Source organism: Gracilinanus agilis, chromosome 2, assembly GCF_016433145.1.
Source record: "Gracilinanus agilis isolate LMUSP501 chromosome 2, AgileGrace, whole genome shotgun sequence".
Classification (NCBI taxonomy): Eukaryota; Metazoa; Chordata; class Mammalia; order Didelphimorphia; family Didelphidae; genus Gracilinanus; species Gracilinanus agilis.
In genome coordinates this window covers 82,322,718-82,349,825 of record NC_058131.1, presented here as the reverse complement: position 1 = coordinate 82,349,825, position 27,108 = coordinate 82,322,718, and the positions used below count along the sequence as shown (strand labels likewise).

At 36.6% G+C, this 27,108-nt stretch overlaps 1 protein-coding gene across 2 annotated transcripts; it reads left to right on the top strand.

Moving 5' to 3' along the window:
- The first annotated feature begins 5 nt into the window (after positions 1-5).
- On the top strand, positions 6-26,620 carry CEBPZ (CCAAT enhancer binding protein zeta). 2 transcript variants are annotated; one of them, XM_044660622.1, is made up of 16 exons: positions 6-188; positions 4,451-5,961; positions 7,482-7,713; positions 8,402-8,591; positions 11,716-11,804; positions 13,165-13,218; positions 14,518-14,620; positions 14,719-14,787; positions 16,017-16,083; positions 17,543-17,643; positions 20,296-20,353; positions 20,478-20,680; positions 22,266-22,346; positions 24,178-24,239; positions 24,336-24,417; positions 26,377-26,620. In XM_044660622.1, the coding sequence occupies exons 1-16, from the start codon at positions 21-23 to the stop codon at positions 26,517-26,519; spliced, it is 3,213 nt and encodes a 1,070-aa protein (XP_044516557.1). In that variant the 5' UTR covers positions 6-20; the 3' UTR covers positions 26,520-26,620. The 2 variants fall into 2 exon arrangements, with proteins under 2 accessions (XP_044516557.1, XP_044516555.1); XM_044660620.1 differs by having other exon boundaries at positions 22,260-22,346.
- Positions 26,621-27,108: the final 488 nt, after the last annotated feature.

Sequence of the window (27,108 nt, the reverse complement as noted above, 5' to 3'; positions counted from 1 at the left end):
CGCCTTGGTGGACTAGAGCCATGGCTCCTCAGAAACCCCGCGTGGAGTTTCATCCCAAACGGCCCTGGGGCCCGGGGAAGGCGGAGAGGGCGGCAGCGGCGGTCGAGGACGATGAGGACGATGATGGGGAAGATGGGGATGAGGATGGCTTCACACTGGAGGAGGTGCTGCGGCTCGGAGGCACCAAGGTAAGGAGCCCTGGGCCCACGCGGTACAGGTGGCCCCACCGGGGATTCCTTAGAGGAGCGAGAGAAGGGGTCGCGGGCGTGAAACAGGCTCTTTCCAGTGCTGCTCTTCCTACTGTAGGTAAACAAAAGGTGTCCGGGATTCCATTTATGTTTGGTCTGGAAGGGTCTCTTCTGTGGAACCAAACCTTCAGTCTGCTAATGGGTTGGAGGTGGGGTCACCACTCACATCACGTGGCCGAAGAGGTAGAGGGAAGCATCCAACACTGGGGCACGAATCCCGATTTGCTGCTTCTTGGAACTGTATGGCCAAAAATCAAGTCAACAGGCATTTGTTAATGTTTGCTGTATGCCAGGCATCTTGACCTCCTCGCTCTCTGTCAGATGGGGGAGACTACATTCGAACGACCATGCAGACGAGATATCAACAAGATCAGTTGGGGGGAGTTTCTGAGAGGAAGCACCAAGATCGTGTAGGGGGACGGAGATTTTAGCTGGAACTCCAGAGATAAGGAGGGAGAGCACTCCAAGCACGAGGTATGAAAGTATCTGGAGCCTGGACATACTGTCTGCAAAGGGTTAAAGAGTATGAGAATAGAACGTGTAAGGAGGAGGAAGGTTATGAAGGGAGTTGATGAATCAAATAGGATTTTATATTCGATCCTGGAGATGATAGGAAGCCACTTAAGGAGATGACATGGTCAGACCTGTGCTTAAGGAAAACCAATTTGATAACTGAGTGGGAAATGGACCAGAGTAAGGAGACAGGCTGACCCTAGCAGGCAATTTCAGTAATCTAGGTATGAAGTAACGGGAGGTCTGTTCCAGGGTAGTGACAATGTAAGTGTAGAGAAAAGAGGGTGTACAAGAGAATTCATTGAAGTTGAATACTGAAGTTGATGTCAAATTTATTTAGCTATAAATTTTCTATTGATTTCTTGTTTTACATTTCCATCTACCTGTCAGACATGTCAAACTGGATATTCAGTTGACATCTTTTGACATCTTAAACATGTTCAGAAAGAACTCATTATCTTTCTCCTCCCCCATACAAAAATCAAAACCCTCCCTTTTTGAAGTTCCCTATTACTGTGGAGGAGACCACCATCCTCCCTATCCTAGCTATCATCTTTGATTCCTTGGATGTGGGGGATTCTTGCCCCCATATCCAAGCTATCACAAACCTTTTAATTTTGCCTATGCAACATCACTGGAATATGTCCTCTTCTGTATTACAGCTGCAGGGTGCCTCATCACATCATTTTGGTCATTGCAGTATCCTGCTGGAGGGTCTCTCAAGTCTTTTTTCCACTCTAGTCTATCTTTCACTTAGCCAACAAAGTTATTTTCCTAAAAGCATAGGTCTGACCTTGTCACCTTGCTAATTAATAAACTCCGGGGGCTCCCTAGTGTCCCTAGGTTCAAACTCAGAATCCACTTTTTGTCATTCAGAGCCTCCAATGATCTAACCTCCCCACTTTCTTTATATCCTTCCTATATATTCTTCAATCCAGTAACACTGACCTCCTTGTTCTCAGAATCCATCTGTTGGCTCTGGGCATTTTCACTGGTTTTCCCTCTTCCCTAGAATGTTCTCTCTCATCTGTATCTCTTGGCTTCTCTGTCTGATTTCCTGCTACGTGGGAAATGGCAGGGTGGAATTCCTGCAAGATACAGGGTCAAGCCTTACCCAGAATTCCAGGGGATCCCCCTTGGAGAACTCTGGGTGAGGGAACAGTTTGAAAGGAGTTAGACAGTTGATTCCTGGGGGTTGAAGTGAGCAGGTCACTCTGCTTGCTGTTCCTGGTTTTCATATTGCTTTGGAGACCATCTGGGGCAAGAACCACCTTGGTTCTGCTCAGTGGTTTGCTTGTTTAGCTGAAGTAGACCTTTCTAGTTCTAGCAACAGCACAATTGTTATTTAGTTATTTTAGATATTAGAAGTGATAATTACAGGCTTGAGGGCAAGCTAGCTAAAAGTCTGCCACTCCCTCCTGGGTGGGGGGTAGGGGGGCAGTTTCTACCTAACAGTTCCAGGCTTCCCAGATCTTATCCAAATCCTTGAAACCCCTTCCCAGCCTTCCCTTCCTCTTTTATCAGTAAAACTTCATCTTTTGGGAGCAGTACCTGTTTATTATTCTGGGGATACTTACATCCAACTTGAGCTAAGTTTCCTTCAGCTGTCCAGCCCATATAAGTCAGATCCTCCTCTGTCCCTGATAACAACTAGACATCAAGCTTCTCCTATTGTCCCTCAGTCAAACCTGTGGGGAATATAAGTTGAGAAAGTGAACATCAATAGAGATTTGCCTTGGGGAGCCTTGCCAGAGGACATCAGTCCTGCCTCCATTTCCAAATGATTTCCAACTGCTTGGTGGGAGGGGTGAGAATAAGGAGAACCTATTCCTCCCTACTCACTCAAGCCTGTGTGGGGGGAGGAGTGAGTCCTGCAGGTTTCTAGTTTGAAGCCATCTCTTCAGCTTCCCCAAATATCTCTTTTAAGATCAACATAACACTTCCTTAAGGCTCCAACTAAAATCTCCTACAGAGACTTTTCAAATACCTCTCAACAACTGGTACATTACCTCTGTTGATTATTTCCTATTTATCCTGTACCTTGCTTGTTTGTACATATTTGTTTGCTTGTCTCTTCCTGTAGATGGTAAATTCCTTGAGGGCTGAGAATACCTTTTTGCTTTTCTTTGTAACCCCAGTACTTAGGACTTATTGACTGACTGACTGCCTTGGCAATAGATTGTATATTGGAGGAATGATACAATGAACAGTGAAGATAACACCTAGGTTGTGAACCTGGGTGCTTTGGAAGATAGTGGTACCCTGAACAGTAATAGAAAAGTTAGGAAGATAGAGGAGGCTTGGGGGAAAGATAGCTTAGTTTTGAACATGTTGAATTTATTATACGATGTCTATGGGACATCCAGTTTGAGATGGAAGACTGGAGGTCAGAATAATTAGGACTACATAAGTACATCTGAGCATAGGATAATAATTGGATCCATGGGAGCTAAGGAGTTCACCAAGTGAAATAGTATAGAAAAAGAAGAGGACAGAGCTTTGAGAGATACCTATGGATAGTATATATTTCCTATATGAAATTCTAGCAAAGGAATATAAGAAGAAATGATGAGATATGTATGAGTCCCAATCCAAAAGGACCTTAGATAGCTAGGTGGCCTAATGGTTAGAGTGAAGGAGTGCAGTCATAAAGAACTGAGTTCCTATTTTCTCTCAGACACTTAATAATTACACATGTTTGTTTAACTTCTGTCTGACTTAATTTCTATATCCATAAAATTGGGGCAACAATAGCTCTACCCCCCTACCCTCCCACCCCCCCCTCCAGGTTTTGAGAATATAAAAATATTATATAAAATGCTTTGCAACTAGCTGCTATGGTAAATATTATTAAATAATTACTAATGTAATATTCTATTATATATGCATATTTTATTGCCTTGAATCATCTAGGCTAGACCCATCATTTTTCAACATGAAGAAACTTGAGTCCAAAGTGCTAAAGTACTTGTCCATGTTAAAACTGTTGATAGTGATAATAATGATTGACATTTTTGTTGTGCTTTAAGGCGTGTACTTTGCTTTTATAAAGGCTGTTAGGTGCAGTGGATAGAGCTCTGTGTTTGGAGTTTAGTCTCAGATGCTTAATAGCTATATGACCCTGGGCAAGTCACTTAACCTCTGCTTGCCTCAGTTTCCTCAACTGTAAAAAAAGATTGTTGTTACCAGGGTTATTGTGAGGATCAAATGAATTAATATTTGTAAATTATTGTGTTGTCCACTCCTCCTATTCAAAGCTTCCTGTCCATACACTTTAATTAATTTTTTAGAAATAGAACTAAATTTATATCCAGGTCCTTTGACTATACTGACATTATATAGAGAAAATTCAAACTTTTTTTGATCATTTCAAGATGGGGATTTAGGTAGAGAAACCACGCAAATTGGTTTGACAGAATTCAGTACATAGCCTGTAATATGGAATTCCAGAGGTTTTTAAACATATGGGTAAGAATCATCTAATGTGGTTGACTAGTTGTGTCAGATAACTTCAACCCTGTACTCTTGAATAAACTTAAAGTATGTGGTTATGTCTAATCATTTAAAAAGTTGCCTTGATATATTAATTTAATAATTACTAAAGATAAATAGGAAATATTTTACTTAAATTCCTTAAGTTTTTGATGATTTTTACAATTCTGTTATGTTTTTGTTTTTTGTTTTTGCAGCAAGATTACCTTATGCTGGCTACTTTGGATGAGAATGAGGAACTTGTAGATGGAGGCAAAAAAGAAATGATTGATGACCTTCAGCAGGGTGAACTAGAAGCATTTATCAAAAATTTGGGTGTATCCAACTATTCAAAGAATTTGCTATTGGAAGAAGACTTGCAGGAAGAGCTTGCAGGAAACAGAGCCAATGATAAAGAAACTAAAATATCTAAAATACAAGAGAGAAAAACAACTCCAGCAGAAGACAAAAAGGCACCAGCTAATAAGGACAAAAAGAGTTTGAAAAAGCAAGGACAAGTCATTGATGAAGACAGCAATGCTAAACCAGCTGTAAAGAAAGATAAACAAGACATCTTTGAGTTTTATGCTAGACCAACATTGCTGATCAAACCTGGGGGGAAATGGTATGATCTGGAGTACACCAACGAATATTCTTCAGAAACTCAGTCCCAAGTTGTTGTATCTCAGTACAAAGCTTTGGCTCAGAAGCTGTATCAACATGAAATCGAGTTATTCAAAAGCAAGACAAGTAATCAAAAGGGTGGCTCCTCTTCTACATGGATGAAAGCTATAGTGTCATCTGGGACCCTGGGTGACAGATTGGCTGCCATGATTCTCCTTATTCAGGATGATGCTATCCATACACTCCAGTTTGTGGAGACCCTGGTGAATCTTATCCAAAAAAAGGGTAGCAAAGGGCAAAGTTTAATGGCTTTAGATACTTTCAAAGAATTGCTTATTACAGACCTCTTGCCAGACAATCGTAAACTACGGACTTTTAATCAGCATCCTTTCAACAAACTGGAAAAATTGTCAAGTGGCAACAGGGACACAAGGGATAGGCGATTGATATTGTGGTATTTTGAACATCAGCTCAAACATTTAGTGGCTGAATTTGTACAAGCTTTAGAAACTTTAGGTCATGACTCATTGGTTGCAACCAAAACTCAAGCACTTAGAGTGGCTCATGAGATTCTCTCTAATAAGCCTGAGGAAGAAAAGGCCTTTCTTGTACAACTGGTAAATAAACTTGGAGATCCCCAGAACAGAATAGCCACCAAAGCTTCCCATCTGCTAGAGACTTTACTTCATAAACATCCAAACATGAAAGGAGTAGTGTGTAGTGAAATTGAGAGGCTAATCTATAGAACAAATATTAGCTCCAAAGCTCAATACTATGCTATTTGTTTCTTAAATCAAATAGTACTTTCACATGATGAAAGTGTATTGGCTAACAAACTAATAACTCTTTATTTTTGCTTTTTTCGGACTTGTATCAAGAAAAACGATATTGAGTCTAAAATGCTTAGTGCCCTTTTAACTGGAGTAAATAGAGCTTACCCATATGCTGAAATCAGTGATGAAAAGGTGAAAGAACAGCTTGATACACTATTTAGAGTGTTACATCTTGTGAATTTTAATACCAGTGTTCAAGCCCTCATGTTGCTTTTCCAAGTAATGGACTCTCATCAGACAATATCAAATCGATATTATGCTGCCTTATACAAGTAAGTGATCTCCAGTTTGTAAATTTGTGACGAGCCTAGTTCAGTGCTTCAGCAAATGTTTAATAAGTCCCTGGATATTTGCTAAGGCCTTTATGTTCTTTGTAGGAATTTGCCTTGGAAAGAATAACAAGACTTTTGCCTGTCATGAGTTTTTACCCTCTGGGTTCTCCAGAATTTTAAATTCATACTTTGGTACTTTTAATAGATTGAAAAAAAAAATTGATTCAGTGCTTTAAAACAATCTGTTGTAAAAAGCAAAGTTAGCAGCTTGCTTTTCTTCAGTTCTTTGTATTGCAGTTTGCCAAGATGTCATAGACTTTAGAGATAATCTCATCCAACCCCGCTAATTTTATAAGTGAGGAATTTAAGCGATGTGTACCAGATTTGGAGTCAGCAGGCCTGAGTTTTTAGAATCTTGCCTCTTTAAGTTGTTAGACAACTCATTTAGCCTCTTGACCTTAGTCTCCTCATCTGTCAAATAAGAGGTTCAGACTAGCTTCAACTAATCTGAAGGGTCTCTTCCATCTCTAAGTAATTGATTGCCCAAAGAATATTAAGCTTGTTTTTGTAGCTTTGATTTGATAGTATAGACAGAGTGTCTATTCATGTGTCAAAGCATGAAATATTTTTATTTTGACAAACTAATTTGAGGTGTATTACTGATCAACCTATTATTCTTTTGAACAGCTAAATCTTTCCATTGTTTCCTGTTCTTATTTGCAATATAAGTTCTTGTTTTACAAAAAGACCTTAAAAGAGGAGTTATCTTCCTAGTTGTGACATTAATTATGGCATGGTGAGAACCCAAGAAGCTTAAAGCCTAAGTGTCTTCATTTTATTGTTATGTGTATTAGAAAGATCAAGTATCAGTGAAATAACAGGCTTTAGTGGGCAGAGTATTTCTATTCATTAAAATGTGATTACTGAGATCTACAAGATTATTTCTATTGTCTGAAATAAGACATACTTGCTACAGGAAAAATAGCACTTCATGTTGTTATGATGTGTTAATGGCTTGAGAGTGAAATACAAGATGGAATAGAGATGTCTAACTTGGAATGAAGCAAGGATTATAGTAGCAAAGCCTGGAGAGATTTTAGAGCAAGAGAGTTTGGGCTCAAGTTCCCTGAATAGATAAAGGGCTTGAAAACAGATGTGATAATTGAAGAACATTGTTTCAGGATTCAAAATGACCTGTGGGTATAAGGTAGATTTTTGCATATAGTTCTGGCTTCATTATGCACAGTCATTCTGTGGAGGGATATAATGCCAAGGATGGAGACCTATGAACCATTTCATGCTTGCTTGGTTTTCAGATCCCTTCCTTTAACTTGACATTCATTTCTGTCATTGATTTTCTTCCACACCTTTTAGAAAAGTCACAACCCCATAGCCTAGGACATCAGTAAAGCCAAGAAATCAGTTCTTCTTTAACCATGTTAGGTTAGATGGTACCTGGAATAAATTTTTGCTATATAAGATACTTTGTGAATAAACATAATTGATATTTCATCCTACAGGAAGCTGTTAGATCCAGGTTTGCTATTATGTTCCAAGCAGTCTATGTTTCTTAATCTTGTCTACAAGTCTCTGAAAAGTGATGTAGTTCTACGTCGGGTGAAGGCATTTGTGAAGAGGCTGCTTCAGGTCACTTGTGGACAGCTGCCACCATTCATATGTGGAGCTCTATACCTTGTGTCTGAGATCCTTAAATTAAAACCAGGACTGCGCACTCAACTGCACCATCATCCGGTACATTTTAAAGCTTTTTCCTTGAAAACTTGAGGCCTGAAGTATATTAAAATTTGCTTTTTTGATCTTATTTGTTTTTTGATGATAGTTGTTTTTCATGTCTTTTGCCATTTTCTAAAAAAAAGAGTATTTGGAAATCTGGTCAATATAAAAGACCTTTTTGTGTAGTAATAAGATATTTTCCAAGATTTCTAGAGCCTCACAGTTACAGATTCAGAATATAGAGACAGTGTTGTAGTTTTAGCTGTTCACACAAAATCAAGGGTCACCTTTTTGGAAGATAGTAGCAGTTTAAGAGTTGTTTTTTATTAAACCAGTCTATGATTTCATTTATAGGGAATTCCTAAGGAGGAAATTTCTATCAGTTCAAAATAGCACCTGCTCTGCAACATAACAGACCTTGAGAATTTTGCGGAAGGCCCCTAAGGGTTTGTCACATAGCTTATATATGTCAGAGATGGGTCATATACCCACTCAGGTCTTTCTGCCTGCGAGGCTGGCTATCTAGCTACAATTCTATGCTTCATCTCATTTGCTAATCAAAAATTATAGGAAATGTTCTTCAAAATTTTCTATTTTTAAATAGCTTTTAAACCTTATAGCCACTGCAAAATTGATTTTAAATATTAAAAACCCATAAAATTCTAAACTAAATTAAAAAGATTTTGAAAAACCATTCTTATATTAGGAATCAGATGAAGAAGAAAATTTTCTGGACTTAGATGAAGATGATGGTACTGAAAAATTTACAGATGCTGATAAGGAAATGGAAACAAATGCAGAGGAAGAAATAGAGAAGGATAAAAACACAACTAAAAGTTTTGCAGAGGAGGACAAATCAGGTTCTGCCTCTTGGGTTCATCTTAAGAATTTGGAAGGTAAGTTTTTATAATGAAGGTGTAGAATTAAATGCATCAAACATTTATTAAATTGTACCTGCTCTGTATTTGACATTGAGGTAACAAAGAAAACTGCTTTTGCTTTTGATCTACTTGATAGAGGCACTACAGGATGCAAATATGCAGTATAATTACTTTAAGAAGGGACAGTGAAGCACTACATTTCAGATGTCATGTGAGCTGAGCCTTGAAAGGGGGTCATAATCCCAAAAGGCAAAGTTGCAAGAGAATGTGTTTCAGGTATATAGAGCCTGTGCAGAGGTACTAAGGAGAAAGAAAATGTCATATATGAGAAGTAGCAGCTAGTTTGGTTGGAACACAGAGTACACAAATAGGAGTCACAGAAAGTCATTCTGGAAATACAGGTTAGAGCCAGATTGTGAAGTATTTTCTTATTCAAAGATATTTCATTTTCTCAATTATATGTAATAATAATTTTTAACATAGATCTTCTTATAAGATCAAATTTTCTCCTTCCTTCCTCTTGGAAATAGTAAAGCAATTTGATTTGGGCTATACATTTATTATCATGCAAAACATACTGTCATATTGGTCATTGTTGTACAAGAATTCTCATAAAACCAAAAACTAAAAATAAAACCATAAATAAACTAATGTAAAAAATAATATGCTTTGATCTGCATCTGACTCCAACAGTTATTTCTCTGGAGGTGGATAGCATTCTTTATTATTAGTTCTTCAGAACTCTCCCAGATCTTTTCTGGGAGGATCTAACTCTTTCACAGTCAGTCATCAAACAATGTTGCTGTTACTGTGTACAGTGCTTTCCTGGTTCTGATTTTGCTCTGAACCCAGTTCATACAGATCTTTCTACCTTTTTCTGAAATCATTCTAATTAACATTTCTTATAGCACAGTGTTGTTTAGCTATTCCCCAATTGATGGGTATCCCCTCAATTTCCAATTCTTTGCCACCATAAAAAGCACTGCCTTAAATAGTTTTGTACAAGTAGGTCCTTTCTCGTTTTTTTTTTTATCTCTTTGGGATACAGACCTGATAGTGATATTACTGGTCTCAAAGGATATGCACAGGTTTATAGCCCTTTGGCCATAGTTGCAAATTGTCCTCCAAAATGGTTGAATCAGTTTACATCCCCTCCAACACTTATAACTTTATGTCATATTGGCCAATCTGAGAGGCAGTACTTCACAGTTGTTTTAGTTTGCATTTCTCTGATTGAGTGATTTTAGAATAATTTTTTTTAAACCCTTACCTTCCATTTTGGAATCAATATTGTGTATTGGTTCCAAGGCAGAAGAGCAATAAGGGCTAGGCAATGGGGGTTAAGTGACTTGCCCAGGGTCACACAGCTGGGAAGTGTCTGCGGCCAGATTTGAACCTAGAATCTCCCATCTCTAGGGCTGGCTCACAATTCACTGAGCTACCCCGCCCTAGAATAATTTTTCATATGATGACAGATAGCTTTGACTTCTTCATCTGAAAATTGCTTGTTCAGATCCTTTAACCAAAATTTGATTTAGTTCTCTAAATTTGAGAGATTAGACTTTTCAGAGAAATTTGCTATAAAATTTTTTGCAGTTATTTTCTATCAAAAACTGGTTACATTGGTTTTGTCCAAAAATGTTTTTAATTTAATATAATCAAAATTACTTATTTTACATCTTAATAATGCTCTTTCTCTGATATGGTCATAAATTTTTCCCTTCTTCATAGATCTGCCAGATAAACTATTCTATGTTCCCTTGTTTTACTTATACCATCACTATATATCTAAAATTTGACTGTATTTTGGTATAGGGTGTGAGACACTGGTGTATGCTATAATAGAAATGATAGAAACCACTCCCTAAGTTTGTCCTACCTCACACCCCATATTTTGCCTGCATACGGAGTGGGAATTAGGGGCTTAGAGGATTTAAAAGGTGTGGGGCAGGACTAACTCTCTCTCTCTCTCTGTCTCTCTGTCTCTCTGTCTCTCTCTCTCTCACTCTTTTTCTTTCTCTTTGTCGAACATTCTGAAAGTTTGAGATAGCTGTGTAACATTAAGATAGAGATACATAGTAGGCATTTGGTATATAGAACTGGGACCAGATAAAAAGTAAAAAGTTTTTTTATTTTTTTAATGGATATCTTTTACTTTTATATCAGTTACATTTCCCATAATAGCTTTTCCTTTTTCCCCCACTTTCAGAAAGCTATCTTTTACAACAAAGAATAAGAAAGAGAAAAAAAATAGTTCAGAAAAATTAACCAATACATTAACCAAGTCTATCATTCTATGCATATAAGCAGTGTGCCACACACATAGCCTTTGACCTCTGCAAGCAAGGATTCTCATGTCACTCCTTAGGAACCAATCTTGGTCCTTATAATTACATAGCATTTACCTTTGATTTTGGTGGTATAAGTCTTTTGATTTATGACTTTGTAGTCATTGTGTATCTCACTTCCCTAGATGTTCTCTCTATTTCGTATCATCATATTTATTTGTTAGTTTGTAGCAATATTTCATTACAGCCATAGAACATGGTTTATAATCAATGAGCTTCTGCTTTCTTACTGTTTCTTTGGTACTGCAAGTAAGTTTTGCTATAAATACTTTGTGAGTGGTTCATTTTGTGGTTTTGAAGGGAAAGCTCTTGAATTAGCAAAATTAGGTAGTATACTGGGTACTCCAAATTTGAGTGATGGGTTTTTCTTTCCAGGTCTAATATTTCATTGGTGTGTAGAAACTCATTTCAAATCAGCAATTCATCTATAACTTAGAGCAGGGGTCAGCAATGTATGGCTCAAAAGCCATATCTGGCGCCACCTCCTGACCTGCCAGTCCAGGCAGAGCCTCAGGATGTGCCCCAGGGGGCCCTTCAGCCCTCACCCCATATTCCAGCGCCTTCCGCCTCCATCCTCCTCCTTCCGAAGGCATTTATGCTCTCATGGCCAAAAAGGTTGCCAACCGTTGACTTAGAGCATTTGAGAATTGATTGAGGATATTGAGAGGCTAAGTGCTTTGTTCATGGTCATACCCCTACGATATGTCACAGGCCCTGTGGTATAGTGATGAATAGCCTGGCTATGGAGCTGAGAAGTTTATTTTGGAAATTATTACTTTGTATTCTTTTAGGTGGAAAAAATGTAAATACCTATGATCCATTAAATCGAAACCCTTTGTTTTGTGGAGCAGATAATACAAGTCTTTGGGAACTCCGAAAGGTAGAGTATTCTCAAATTTTCATTTAATACCATTATGCATTAATTGAAGTAGGGCTATAATACCTTAGAGTTCATCTTTTTTCACTATTTTATTCAGTAATTTAGAATCTGAAAGATTCTTTGCACATACAAATAATTTTTTTAGTCATTTATGTTATAGCTTATTCTCAGTAACCATTTGGTTTTAACATTTTGAATAAGATGATGTTACTATTGAACAGTTGATTCTAATAGATAAAAAACTATCCTCTTCAAAGTTGTATCTGATATTGAGAAATTACTCTTAAATTTTATATTCATTGGAAGAAAGTATGTCAGTAATTCCTGATATTTTCTTAGTTGCTTTTTTTCCATATTGATAAAGTCCAGAGTTTTTTCCCACACCTCTTATGTCTTTCTGCCCCTTCAGTTCCTTTGTTACTTGATCCCTTATGTACTGTTGTGGTAGAATTACCTCCAGCTCTAGATCTCTACATGGACTAACCAGGACCCATCTTTTAACTATGCTGTTTGACTGAAAGTCATGGAACATTATAATCTCTAAAAAATTATGAAGTATTATTCAGAGGTCAGTGGAGAGGCATGTGGTATGTAAACTATTATGACACCTAACAAGCAAGAACTTGGAAGAACTAGAGTAAAAGATGGATTTTTTTCTATGGTATGGGCAAAGAATGATCTGCTGATAGCCTGTGCTAACCCTAGTGTCCTCAGCCTGTCATGAAGCAAGAAGGTCCCTTCTCCCCTTTCTCCTTCTGCCCTGTCAGGAGAACTAGGGGAAAGGATGCAGACAAGAACTACACAGAATAGGTGAGCATGACTGGATTGCAATCTAATTCTTAGAGAGTGCCTTCACAGAAAGGAAAGCACAGTGCCATTTGATTTGTTTTAGATTAAATGATGAATTTAAGTTTCTTTTAGAATGAATTAAAAAATTATAGGGATGATCACATAAATCAGATATATTTTGCATAGGTACCAGTGAATTGTTTTTGTGCAGTTAATTTTTATATGAAACTAGCTATTTTTAAGGATATAGTCAACTTAACAGAAATAATAAAATTGCCCTGTTTTCGTGTGTTTGTCCAAACTTCCTCCTCTTTTCTTCCCATCCTTCCTTAAATAATTATTGATTCCATTAAATGCCAAATTCCTTTAACTTATGAAAATGGAATTTTTCACGTCATATTTAACATATTGAGAGTTCATCCACTTAAAGGAACCTTGTTTTACATAAATGAAAGAACTGTTTTACAAAGCAATCAATCACCCTTTGTTTCATGTTTTGCAAGTTCAGATTGCCTTTTGCCTAATGACCTAATATTAGAAATCTAAAGTTTACAAACTTTTTGCCTTTCAGCTTTCTGAACATTTTCATCCATCTGTGGCTCTTTTTGCAAAAACTATTTTACAGGTAAGTCTGCAACAATAAATAAAGGAAAGGAAAAAAAAATTAAGAGGTGTATTTCTAACTTTCTACTAGATAATTACAAATAGACCCACATTGTCTTTTCACTAGAGAAATCAGCACCTTTCAGTACTGATTGATATAAGCAAACTGCCTGTTAAATACAAAATAGCAAGTAAAATTTCCTGATCCAACAACTTGAATGTTGGTCCTGCTGCTGATTAACTCCACTGTGAGCATGTTTCCTCTCTGTGACATAAGGGGATTGATGTTCTAAATCCCTTGAGTGGGTACCTTTTCTCCTTTCTGTTCCCTTTTCATCTTCCTTTTTGTGTTTTCTTCCTTCGCTAGTGTTAGTTCCTCGAAAGCAAGGATTGACTTTCTTTTTCTTGTGTTTGTATTTGTGTTTGCATTCTCAGTGCTTAGTATCTCTCTTCTATCCATCTATCTATCCATCCTCCATTTGTAAGTTCTATGAATCTAAGAATAGTTGCCAGCATAAATTTATAGATAGATAGAATGGCATAATAGAGCTTTTTATCTGGAGATAGAATCTCTAGCTCTGAATTCCAGCCCTTCTCCTTTGTACTTGAATGGATCCATATTCTCATCACAGCACGGATTGCACCACATTCCACTTTTTTATATGTCAGGGTGGAAAACCTTTTAACAAGTAAGATTCTTCAGGAATGGGACGCATACCAGTGGAACAAATGGATTCCAAAGGGAGACTGTTCAAAGAGGTGGTGGGAGGTGCTCTAATTTGATCAGATCATTTCATCTCCCTGATCTTCAGGTCCTTCCTCTTAGGTTGAAGCTTTGCACTAAGCCTCCAGTGTTCTAGCTCTTGGGTCCTGTGGTCCATTCAGATAATGATAGCTTGTGCCTTTACTACCTATCCCAGACTATACATGTACCATCTCATATTCCAGATAGCTAATTGAGGAAGAAAAGTAATGGATGTTATTCCCGTTTTTCTTATAAGGAAACTAAAATTCATTGAGGGTCAGTGACTTGCCCAGGGTCACAATAAGTGGTAGAGTAAGGGAACTCATATTCTCATCTTTTTTTGAATGTTATGTTATTTTACCTAAACCACTCCCACTCAATTAGAAATAGAGTGGGGCTGGTCTTTTGGGTGAGACGAAGAAGAGTAAGGTTGGTAGTCTCCTATCTTGTAGTCAGTAGCCCTAGCTTTAATTCAATATCACTTTTTCTTTCTTAAAATTTTGTATGGTCATAAATTTCCAATGTGAATTCAGTTCTTAACAGGTTTTAAGCTTTTTGCTTGTTTCCTGGTTATAGGGGGATTATATTCAATATTCGGGAGATCCATTACAGGATTTTACACTAATGAGATTTTTGGATCGATTTGTATATAGGAATCCAAAGCAGCATAAGGGTAAAGGTGAGTGCTTCCTTATGTGGTAAAGGATTTAGTTTTCAAATTTTGTGTCTAAAGGCATGTGATTACTTATATTTTATTGACTTACATTTCAATTTTAGAGAATACAGATAGTGTTGTGATGCAGCCAAAAAGGAAGCATTTCATGAATGATTTGCGGAATCTTGCCGGTGAGTATGAAACTTGAAACTATAAATAGTTACAAAATGATTGCATAGGCTTTTGTTTATATTATTTTGCATAGTAAAGCAACTATTATCCCTATAATTGGGAAAGAGTGGTTTAATCCAAAACTTATTCTCTAGAAAAAGAGAATGTATAAAAATATCCCAGGTCTGCTGCCCAAGCTTTCTTTGTTTCTGGCCTAGATAAGTCTTGTAATACCAACCTGTATAATATTGTAATACAGTACTATAAGTCACTACATGTTAGTACATAATACTAACCTACTACGATATACAAGCTATTAGAAAAAATGCAAAGTTGGCATTTTTATGTTCATATCAATTTAAATTTTTTATTTTAGTCAATTCTTGGATAGTTTATGTTCGACTTTTGTAACTAGGTAGATGTAATTTTCTAATTATTTAGTATTTAGTAAACTAGCTCATAGTTCTTATTTTTTATTTCAGTATGGCATTTTAAAAATTGCTCCCATTCTTTACATTAATACTCTTTTCAGAGCCTGAGATAAGGGAAACACTAAACTATTTCTTTAGTTTAGATAATGTTTTTGCTTGGATCTGTCTTTGTAGAGAAGACTTAATTTTTTTTATTTTTAAGATCTAAAGATAATTTGCATTGGTCTTGAAGATTTTCTTAGTTGAGAATAGAATCATGGTTATGACAATAGTTTAACACAGGTATATATTGTCTCCCTGATTATACCATAAATTAAGATAATGTATTGATAGTGTTTTGAAAGAAAATACCTTAAATTTTAGTTTTCCTTTTGAAAACAAAGTGATCTTAAGGCCCCTAAAGGTTTGTGACAGACCCATTGTATTTTATTGCTAAGTAGTTTTGCTTTAAGTCTTAGATCCCCCTCCCTCCTCAAAATGTGTTTCAGGAATCAAGACCCTTTCTGGTACTTACTGATTCTTGACTAATTTGGGAAATGGTTTAGGTTTCACCCTCTTTCTACCCTTAGTCTACTTACAGCTCTTCTAGGCTTCTGTATTTTTGGGTTTTTTGTTTGTTTGGTTGGTTTTTTGGTTTTTTTGTTTGTTTGGTTTTTTTTTGTCACTTGAGAGCTGTGTATTATTCCATTTACTAAAAATTGTTTAGTGTTCGTTCTGGGAGTTTTAATAATATCAGGTCTTTTTTGAAAGCATTATTGTTGAAATAAGATGTTTCTCCTTTAATGAACTCTGGAAATAAAACTTCTTTTATTTTGTAGTGAACAGTAAGGAATTCCTTGCAAAAGAAGAAAGCCAAATACCAGTGGATGAAATTTTTTTCCATAGGTAATATAGTTTTTCTCTGTTGTTTTATTCTTTTTTTTTTTTTAAACCTTTACCTTCTACCTTAAAATCAATACTGGGTATTGGTTCTGAGACGGCTAGGCAATGGGGATTACGTGATTTGCTCAGGGTCACATAGCTGGGAGGTGTCTGAGGTCAAATTTGAACCCAAGACTTACCGTCTCTAGGCCTGACTCTCAATCCACCGAGCTACCCAGCTGCCCCCTGTTATTTTATTCTTGATTTGGATTGGTTTAGACATTTGAAGGGCTTAGTGTAATGCTTATTTAATCAAAATATTCTGATAATTTGTAAAATCAGTTATGAGGCATCAGTGGCAATGAGGTATGAGGAAACAGATTAATAAGATGTTTATTTTTTGAAGATAAATGGGGAAAAGTTCAGTAAACCTTAAAAGGTTAATTTCTGCAAGTAGCATTTTGAAATCATGGATTATGTAGCTAATTTCTGGGATTTGATGATCCTTCAAATAATTTAAAAGCTTCAATCTGAAGATCTACTTGAGATTTAAGTGGTTTAAATAACTGAAATGTTCTTTGTGCCCAGAAGCATAATCCTTAGAATGGGGTTATTTAGAAAGCAAAGTTATAGCTTAGTCATATAAGATTCATCTGCTATTTTCTAATAATGGTCGTGGTGCTTTTTGCTTTATTAGTAATTATACTAAGTAGTCATATTTTTCTTCACATTTTTCATGAGAATAGATTAAAGTACATTTGGAAACCTCTTCTTTCCCAAATGCACTAGGCCCACCTAATGCTTTCAACAACATTCTTGGAAGAAAAAAAAAACACTATTCCTGGGCTCATAAGACCTGAGTTTGATTTCCAATTCTAACATACTATCTAAACAAATCAGACTCTTGAGCCCCAGTTTCCTCATCTGTAAAATGAGAATAATGATTATTATATATTTTCCAGTTCAGAATAATCATGACTACCTTAATGTGATATATAAATATGAACTGTTATAGCTTTATTGATGCTGATGTTTAAGTTAATTATAGGCTAGAACTGAAGCACAGTCTTTTCATTTTTATCTAGAAGACCATAAGAGACTAATATTCTAGAGAATTCAGAGGTTTTTGTTTTTAATTTGTTCCTTAAACTTAACACTTTTTGCCATTTTACTAGTTAGTTTTAGCATAGTCTTGATAGAGGCAGCTTTTGTAGCCGTGAAAATCGGTATATATCCACCACTAAGTGTTTGGATATGTTTAGTTAAAATGTACTGCAGTTCAGTGAGATGTCCAGAAGTAATTGATCTGGTGATAATCTACCCCTTAAGTAGATAAAGCATTCATGTTGCTTCATTTGATGTGTAGGATTAGCAGTATGAACTGAGGAGTACTCACATATCAAGATCATAGGTTGATCAGGAAAGAATGAAGTAGCTATTATGAGTAATGTAGAACATAAGTAACTGGTATATCTTATTTCAGGTATTACAAGAAGGTTGACAAAGAAAAACGTAAGCGTCAAATATCTTCAGATGATGAAAGTGTAGAAGATGTGGATGATGAAGAATTTGAGAAGATACTTGGTTTGTAATGTTTATTTTTGTGAGAAAGTGTTTTTATTTGTTTTATTAATTTAATTTTATTTGAACATGTTCCCTTCCATCATAGCCTAAGATGAAGCGAATGGAGAGGCACTATCTTCCAGACCATTTGCCATGAAGGTGGATGGACAGCCTTTAGAGCTTGCCTATCAGTTCATATTTCTAGGACAAATACTACAAATGGACCCACACTTAAACAGGGAAAGAGTGGGCTAGGCTATAGGTGTTTTTTACAAAGGGCAAATATGAAACATGGTAGACATGAGTAGGCTTCATGTGGCACATTACTAGACAAGGGATAGACAAGTAAGGCAGCTAACTAGAAAAGGCAGGCTAGTAATGTGATCCAAGCGAGATGACAGACAAGATAATACTACTTTTCTCATCCTAAAATTAGGTGAACTTGAGGAAATCCCTTGGGCTATATACTTATTTGTTCTATGCCACTGCCCTTATTCGCTGCCCTTATTCTTTTTCATATCTTTTCCCTGACTCTGTGCTTTCTACAACCCATCATTGTTGTTTGTAGTCATTTGACCATGTAGGACATTTCGTAAGTTTATGGGGTTCATTGCCAGTAGAGTTTTAATGAGAGTATAGATGCAGTTAGCAGTCATCAGGATTTTCCTCCTTTGTCTATCCTGTCTTCTGTCTTGTGATCATGCTATCTGGGACATACTTTAGAACAAAACGTAATTTTTTCCTGCCTAGGCTTTTTCATTTTTGAAGCTGTAGCTACACAAATAACCCTGACCCACTTAACAAATAGTTTCATGGTTAGGGTTCCTTCATTAAACTTTATGTGAAACAGTCACTCATAGTGTCATCCATTGCCTTTAAGCTCTAAGATCCTTGTAACATTCTAAAAGATAGTTGAAATTCTCTGTTTTAGTATGTGTCTTGTTACAAAAGAATGCCAAATTACATATAGCCTATATGAAATCTGTAATTTAGATGGAGGTTCTTAGTGGAAGAAGATGTCTTAGCTTACCTCATTCCTTTCTGTTCTTTAAATGTGAGGGCCTCTAAATCTTGTCCTTGTTACTCTTCTGTATTTAGTCTCTCTCTTGGCATTATCTACTTCCATAGATTCATTTGCTTCTAAGTAAGCACCCTATAGCTTCTATGTCCTATCTTCAGCCATTTCCTAAAATTCAAGTCTTATATCTCCAACTGGTTTTATTTTTCTTCTTTTTGTCTCTCCTGATGGAACCAGTCCTCTCTTAGTCATCATCTCTCTTCTTTCTCACTCTACCTCCCCCAAAGTCAATCACTTGGAAGGTACCATTACCTCTGCTTCCATAGTCATCCCAAACTTTCTAATCTTCTCCAGCCTGTTCTAAGTATATACTCTTACCTGTTATTGTCTATACAATAACCTCCCAACCATTTTTTTCTTCTTTAGAATATCCTTTCTCCAGACCATCTTAATATATTGCTTTGATCAAAATGTTTATATTTCCCCATTGTCAAATAAGAGTATAAATTCCTATACCTAGCAGACACTAAGCAAGTGTTTTGATTTAAATTAGATGTGAGGGGGCAGCTAGGTGGCTCAGTGGATTGGGAGCCAGGCCCAAAGACAGGAGGTCCTGGGTTCAAATCTGGCCTCAGACACTTCCTAGCTGTGTGTGACTCTGGGCAAGTCACTTAATCCCCATTACCTAGCCCTTACCATTCTTCTGCCTTAGAAACAAAACCCAGTATTGATTCTAAGACAGAAGGTAAGGGTTTACAAAAAAAAATTAGCTGTGAAGTAAAAGAAAATTATCAAGTTTGAGTTTTGGAACTCTTTTGAGTAAGGAAGAAAATTAAAATATTTACATTAATGTAATACTAGAATGACATTAAATCCTGAATTCACCAATTAATGTAATTAGTACTTTGGGAAGTATTAATACCAATCAAACCATATGTATTCTAGGAAAAATATCTAGTTATGTCTGATAAGTGAAAGGTTTTTGAATTGTCTTTGTATCATGGGAAAGAGAAAAAGCTGGTAGGAAAAACAAATTCACTGCTTTCAGTGTTCTTAAATTAACATTGCCACACTGGATGGGTGATCTTAGGGGAAAAGCCCAGTTCTTGATTACAAACTATGTGTAACCAGAGACCCATTTTAGTCTACTTAAAGTGAAAGTGCAAACATAGACCATTTTAATTCTTAATCCGTATCATACAAAAGAATTTTTAAAAATGTTTTAAATAGAAATTTATAAAAAATGAAAAAAATAGTAACATTTAGATATTTGATACTCCTGGCTTTTGAGTTCATTTTTATCTAGATTCTTTTGAACTAGTTTATATTTTCACTATATTTAAGTCCACCATAGCACAGTATCACAAAATTTGACTTCCCAACAACCCATAGTTCTGTTACATTAATTGTCATTATTAGATGATATTGAAACTAAGTGATGTGGAACTATAATTGTACTTAAGTTGTGCAACAAATCATTACTTTTCTCACACCACCGTAAGTTGCAGGATTCTGTTGGACAGGTATCACTATCAACTTTAACAAAACATTTATTGAGTTTTATAAAAGAAACTAAATCATAGGATATGTTCATATCTATTTGTAAGTGAGATTATAAAATATATTTGTCTTATTCTTTGTTTCATTTCTTGCAGACACATTTGAAGATGATAATTACTTTAGTACTACTAAGGATGACCTTAATTTTGCTGGGTAAATTACTTTTTCTCCTCTATTTGTTTATTTTATTGTTCTTATTTAATATGACACTATTGCCTCTTTTTTTTTCTTTTTTTTTTTTTACAAAACGCTGAATATACTTTTGTTTTGTTTTTAGTAATGTGAAAAAGAAAACCAAAGGGACTAAAAATACCCAAGAGGATGAGGAATCAGACTTGGAAGGTAGTGATGACGATAACTTCAATGATTTGGATGATGAAGAGATCTCCTTGGGTAGTATGGATGAAGAATTTGAGGAAGTTGATGAAGCTGGAGGTACATTCATGGATGTGCTAGATGAAGAAAGTGAAAGCATTCCAGGTCAGTAGGTGTCTTTGGATGACAGGGACTTTGACTTAAGATATTTAGGGAACTTAACTGGCTTTATTTTTCCTGAAGTTTATAAGGCTTTTGCCCAAGTAGCTTCCCTAAGAGCTTTTTCCTTAGCATCTTGTAAACTTTGATTTCTTTAGTTTCCTTTTTTCAACTACGGACCATTTTGTCTCTTTGTTTTTCCACATGGCACCATGATGGAATTGATCCTAATGAACATTTTCACATAATGATGATAATGCTAATGCTATATAGGTAAGGGAGGTGAAAGCTTCATTTTTTTGGTGGAGATATTAACACTACATTGTAAAGTAAATAGCATCCAGAATTGGGTTCCGTAAGATTACTTGTCTTCTTGTCTCCTCTCTTTCCTCTATCCCCTTCTTATTCCAAAACATTATTCTCTAACTTCATTTTACAGTGATATCACCAGTTAAGCCATTCATAAGATGTCAGAGGGCTAAAATTTAGCTCTTATCAGCTATCATGACATTTTCCAGGAAGGGCTTGGGATACAGAGTTTCTCTACCACACCGCCCCATTCTTGGAACAGTAGAGTGCTGATGTGCATGAACAGGGTGAGGCCCTGCCAAAAACTAATGACCTTTTTAATGAGTGCTTTTACATATATATAGTTCAGTTCATTTCCTCTGTTCCCTCTGAGGCATGTATGTGTTGTATTGCCTAGGCTGCATTTGGAGTGAGATGACCTGTATCCCCATCCCATTTCTGGCGCCTTGCTTCTCTTGGCCTGTTTCCTTATTAGAAAACTGAGGGAGTTAGGAGTAAGGCTCTGTCCAGCTATGAAATCTTTGAAATGCAGCCTAGCACATATGGAAAGAATATGATCCTCTGCTTCATGAATCTGTAACTCACAGGACTGAAGGTCTTTCCTGATTTCTCCTACTAATAGTATCTTTCCTCTGATACTACCTCCCACATATAATATATAGATATTCCAAGAAGCTGTAAGCATGCCCAGTGGTCACACTCCAATAAACTGGCTTAGCCTGCAGGCTAAAGTAGGTCAAGGTTCACCAACATGCCTCAAACTTGTTGGTGAATGGGGTAGTGTCTACCCTAAGCTTGAACAATTTTTTCCATCAGTTAATAGAAGGTATTCATAGAAGCTCTGATGTGCCTAGAATTTGGCTAGATGTTGAAGAAGCCAAAGCTGTCCACTGCATCCTGAGCTGTCACCAGACGTCTTGACTTTGGTCTTGCCATTGGACTTGAATGATTGGAAGAAAAAGTGAGGCTGATGACTTGGTGCAACTCTGCCTTACTTAAATCCATGAGCCAGAAGATACTACCAGTGATATGATTTTGGTCCTCCTTGAATACAAAGGATAATAACCAATCATATATGTTTAATGTGTGTGTGTGTGTATATGTGTGTGTGTATATATATATATATAAAGAGAGAGAGAGAGAGAGATAATGATAGTGATATGATATTGCATATGCCTTCTCCATTAGAATGTGAGATCCTTGAGGACAAGCACTGGTGCCATTCTTCATATCTCCAGTACCTTACTTTAATTGTCCTATATGTATTTAATAACAGAACTAGAAGATGAAGTCAGCACCAAGGTCAGCATTAAAAAAGGCAAAAAGAAAAAAGCAGATGTTGACTTTGTTGCATCACTTCAAGGTAAGGAAGAGATTAATTTCTTTTATTCTTAAAACTGTGGAAGGATCTAATGTATTTTTCCTTTCTCAGAAAATGTTTCTATGTACATTAATATTTTCATATTTTCTCCTTCATATGTAACTAGTCCTGCTAATAAAACCTCTGATAATATGCAAGTTCCAGTAAATGGCATTTCTTTTTTCCATCTTTTTATTCTTTATATTTATTTTTTATATTTATATTCTTTATATTTAAAAACCCTCTAGATCTCTCATTCTCATTCATGGTGAAACCACTACATTACTTGACAACTAAGCTCCTCCTGATAGCATCTTTCTCCCCAAATCTGACTTCTCATTTTATACATTGAAAATGCATTCATTCCTTTCAATGAAAGCCAAAGGCCCGTTCTTCATCTTGCTGGAGGTTTAGAACTTCTCTGATCTCTTCCTTGCTTACCATTGAGCATGTAAAAAAAATTTTTCTGAATTGATACTGTTAATGAATAAGAGATTTACCCAATTGTAATAATTTGGAATTCCACTTACAAATAATTTTTAAAGTATTAACTATACATTTTCATCATGTTTTTCCATACTTAACAGTGTTGCAGTGATGATATATATTAAGGGCATCATCATTTGTCTGAACCAATATAGCATTATTCCTGGAGGGTTTTTTTTCCTTTTTACTAAAATTTCAGGCCCTAGTTTGCATAATTGCATCAATCTACAGTTTTGATTCTCCTATTTGGCATTGTAGCATAGTGGATGGGTAGCTAGTCTCAAGCTAGGAAGACCTTGGTGCAAGTCTACCTTCTTTCTCAGGACCCTAGGTGACTGAATTATAAAGAAGGTCCCCTGCTTCCTATCCATAACAGGTCCTGGCCCTATCTCTGTCCTATTTAGCAAACCTTTAACCTTAGCTAAATTCCATCATAGTCAGTCTAAGAATGGACTAATTTGGAGAAGGGAAAAGTACTTATGTATCTGGCAGTCCAGTTAAAATCTGAGAAGTAATTCACTAAAACATAATTGGCTTCATGTAGTTTCCAAATTCCTTCTCTCATCAAATCATATTGTTACCTTCAGATGCCACTGACTATTTTTAAATCCTAAGCTTCTGAAGTTGTTATTTTCAGGGAACAACTTTAGTTCATTCTCTAGTTTTGAAAGGCAAAGTTGACCTGTGGTTAGTACTACTAGAGGCAGCTAGATAGTATAGTAAGTAGATAGAATGCTAGGCCTGGAGTGAGGAAGACCTGAGTTCAAATCTGACCTCAGACAACTAGCTGTGTAAAACCTATCCAAGTCACCAAGCCGCTGGCTGCCTCAGTTTCTTTAGCAGCAAAATGGGAATAATAATAGCACATACTTCCTTGGGTTGTTGTGGGGATCAAATGTGATTGTATTTAAAAAATCCTTAATAGTGCCTGCCCCATAGTAGGTGTTTAATAAATGCTTGCTTACTTTCCTGCTTAAAAAAGTAAGATAGTAATGATAAATAGTATATACTGATATAGGTACATAGCAGTTGCTTTTTTAGTTTATTTCATTTACCAACCTGACCCTTGCTTTCTTCCACCCTCTCCCCCTCCATCTTTACCTGTCAAATGGGGGAAGAAGAGAATTCTTTATCCCCAAACCATTGGTTGTGGCACTTGGTGGCTTCAGAGGGTTAGTGAGAATGGAAGCAAGAGATGGAAGGGCCAAAGCTAACTGTTGATCTAAACTTTATCTAGCCTCGTCTACCTTCTCTTTTCACCTGTAGGGTTTACAGTTGTAACTTATTTCAAAATGTTTTCCATTTTCTACATTTAATCTAGGATTTAATCCTAAATGCTTTTTTACAGGCCCAAGGCAGAAAAAGAAGCGATCCTTCAATGACTCCAGTTTATTTGTTTCTGCTGAAGAGGTAAGTTTAAAACATAGGTAGAGACATAAATTAGCATGATTTCAACCTAATTTTTCATAAATTTTTCTCTCTCTCTCTTTTTTTTTTTGTTTAAAGTTTGGCCAGCTGCTGGATGAAAATGTTGGCTCCAAGTTTGATAACATTGGTATGAATGCCATGGCCAACAAAGATAATGCAAGTAAGTGGTTTGTAAAAATTTTTTTAAACCCTTACCTTCTGCCTTAGAATCAGTATTGTGTATTGGTTCCAAAACAGAAGAGTGGTAAGGGCTAGGCTATGGGGGTTAAGTGACTTGCCTAGGGTCACATAGCTAGGAAGTGTCTGAATCCATATTTGAACCCAAGACCTCCCATCTCTGGGCCTGGCTCTCAGTCCACTGAGCCACCCAACTGCCCCCTGGTTTGTAACAATTTAAAAACAGGTATCCTGAAATGTTATTTGAGGAATGATTAGAAGACCTTGATTTAATATTATAGGAAGACCTTATCCAAAATTTCATAGATGTGTCCTCTAGAAGAGGAAAACTTGAACCATATCTTCATCACAGTGAAAGGGACTCTAAAGACCATACAGCCCAATCCATACATAACAATCTCTTCTACTGCCTATTAAAAAAATAGGAAAACTGATCATAGCCCCACTCAACCCATGACACTTTGGGATAGTTCTAGTTCTCAGGAAGTTGAAGTCCTTATAGCAGCTTCCACCCATTGTTCTGAATTCTGCCCCCGAAGCCAAACAAAGCAAATCTTTTCCCTCTTTAGTGATGGAGCTTCAAATACTTAAACATCATTATCATGCCACCCCAGAGTCTTCTCTAGGCTATATATCCCCGGTTCTTTCCATGGATGTTGCTGTAGTAGGTTTTATATTCATATCCTGGGAAATGATGGATGCCACCTTGAATGACAGGGAAGGCAGTTAGAAGACTTGGAATGTTCCCAGGTGCTGTGAGCCAGGGGCAAGCGTTGGTTGGCCTGGCAGTATAAATTCCCCTGACAGCCACTTTTCAAGTGGGTCTTTGGGTCTTGGTTCTTTGGGCTTTTTAGGTCTTTAGATCTCTTGGTCTTTCTAGCTCTTTAGGTCTCTAGGTCTCTGGATGGTGAAGAGAGGCTGGGAGGTCTATGAAGAAGAGTAGGAAGAATCTGAATATTTCCCAAAGACTGTGAGAGCTAGTGCATCACCAAACACTGATAGTGAGAAAGCTGAGAGAATAAGACCACCAACACAGCTGCATCAATAGCAGTCCCTATTCTCTGCTTTGGCTGTGGCTAGGCTGGGCCAGAGGTATAGTGGAGAATAAAGCTCCAGCTTCTACTAGATCAATAGCCTCCAGCCCTGATTGTCAACTAGTTATAGATATTAGATTGACAGGGTCTCCAATCCCCATTCCTTGTCCTGTTTATCCTTTCCCTGATTATAGATTATAGATAAAGAGATTTCAACAAGTACCTTCCTGAGTAGTCTTCATATCACGACCCTTGGGGAGGGAGTCAATGCAGTCAGATATCAGACCTGATCCATGGCAAATCAAAAGCCCTATAATAATTTATCTAACCCCAGTTTGGACTTGAAAGGGTTACCCATCCACCTAACCTTTCGGCGTCCTCCCTGGGCAACTGTTAGAGAAAAGGGGAAATTATAATAACTATCAAGGGTGATCAGGGTTGGTATTCCTCCGTCATCTGCAACTAGGGAGAATACATAGATACATTCACATCACTGTATATTTCCCTAGGCCCTTTTGTTTATAACATAGGATATCAAGACAGTTCAACATCTTTGCTCCTCAATTTATCAATTGTTTCCTGAAATGGGGACTTTTAGAATTGGTTTTAACTTATTAGTCCCATGATTTACCACAAGCCCCATCAGAATGAACTAAACATCATAATTTCTGACATTTAAAAGTTACTCAATGCTATCTTTATACTAATGAGGTGCTTTATGACAAGATAATTCCTGATGGAAAATTTTCCCTTCTTGCTTTCTATATCCAGTTGTCCTCAGTAGTGGGGTAGGTGGAACCTCACTCACCCTACTACAAAGTTTGACTTTGTGTGTTTGAAAATCCTTTTTGTAGTAAAATACTCTATTCCATGCAATTACTCCACCAAGTTGATTTTTTTCTTCAAAGGTATTAAACAGCTTCAGTGGGAGGCTGAACGAGATGACTGGCTTCATGATAGAGATGTGAAAAGTCTTATAAGGAAGAAGAAAAACTTCAAACAGAGAAGAGGTCCAAAAAACATACACAAAAAGAAAAGGCAAAGGAAATGAATGTGTTGCTTTTTTTAAAGTCAATTATTTACATCTTTGAAATACAGTTTGTTCACTCTTATTCTTTAATTTGTAATAAACTACACATGAAACCATTTAAATAATTTGTAAATTTATGTAAAAGAGGATTTAATTAAAGTGGTATAATTATTATAGGAAGGCCATGATTGTGAAGATGATGGTGCTAGGTCTCATTTGTACAGAGCTCAGAGAGTCTTGGGGGAAGATGGGGAGTAGTAGATCATCTTTCTTTCATAGGTGAGGGTACAGGTGAAGGAGTAGTAAAATGGACATGATCAGAGTTAAAATAGGTCCTGGATTCAGGAAGGTCTGCATTGCAGAAAAACCTCTTAAAATTCTGTTTCAATATGTCAAAGGATAACAGGGTAGGACAGCATTTTCAAGCATCTCAGGGAAATGCTTTTGAAATGTGTTTGGAGAGTGGAACCAGAAGAGCTTGGGAAGGAAACAAATATTTGTGAAGTTATATGTTGTAAGGTGCATAATGAGTTGAATGCTTCAAGTGATTTTAATTTCAACTTCTTTTGCACAATGAAGCATTGGTATGGGATATGAATATGAATACCAG

Bases quoted from the DNA above. Each gene is read 5' to 3' on its own strand.
- CEBPZ (XM_044660620.1), top strand. From the start codon at position 21: ATGGCTCCTCAGAAACCCCGCGTGGAGTTTCATCCCAAACGGCCCTGG. The intron at 189-4,450 runs GTAAGGAGCCCT...TTGTTTTTGCAG, and splicing joins TGCGGCTCGGAGGCACCAAG to CAAGATTACCTTATGCTGGC. The intron at 14,788-16,016 runs GTGAGTATGAAA...TTTATTTTGTAG, and splicing joins TGATTTGCGGAATCTTGCCG to TGAACAGTAAGGAATTCCTT.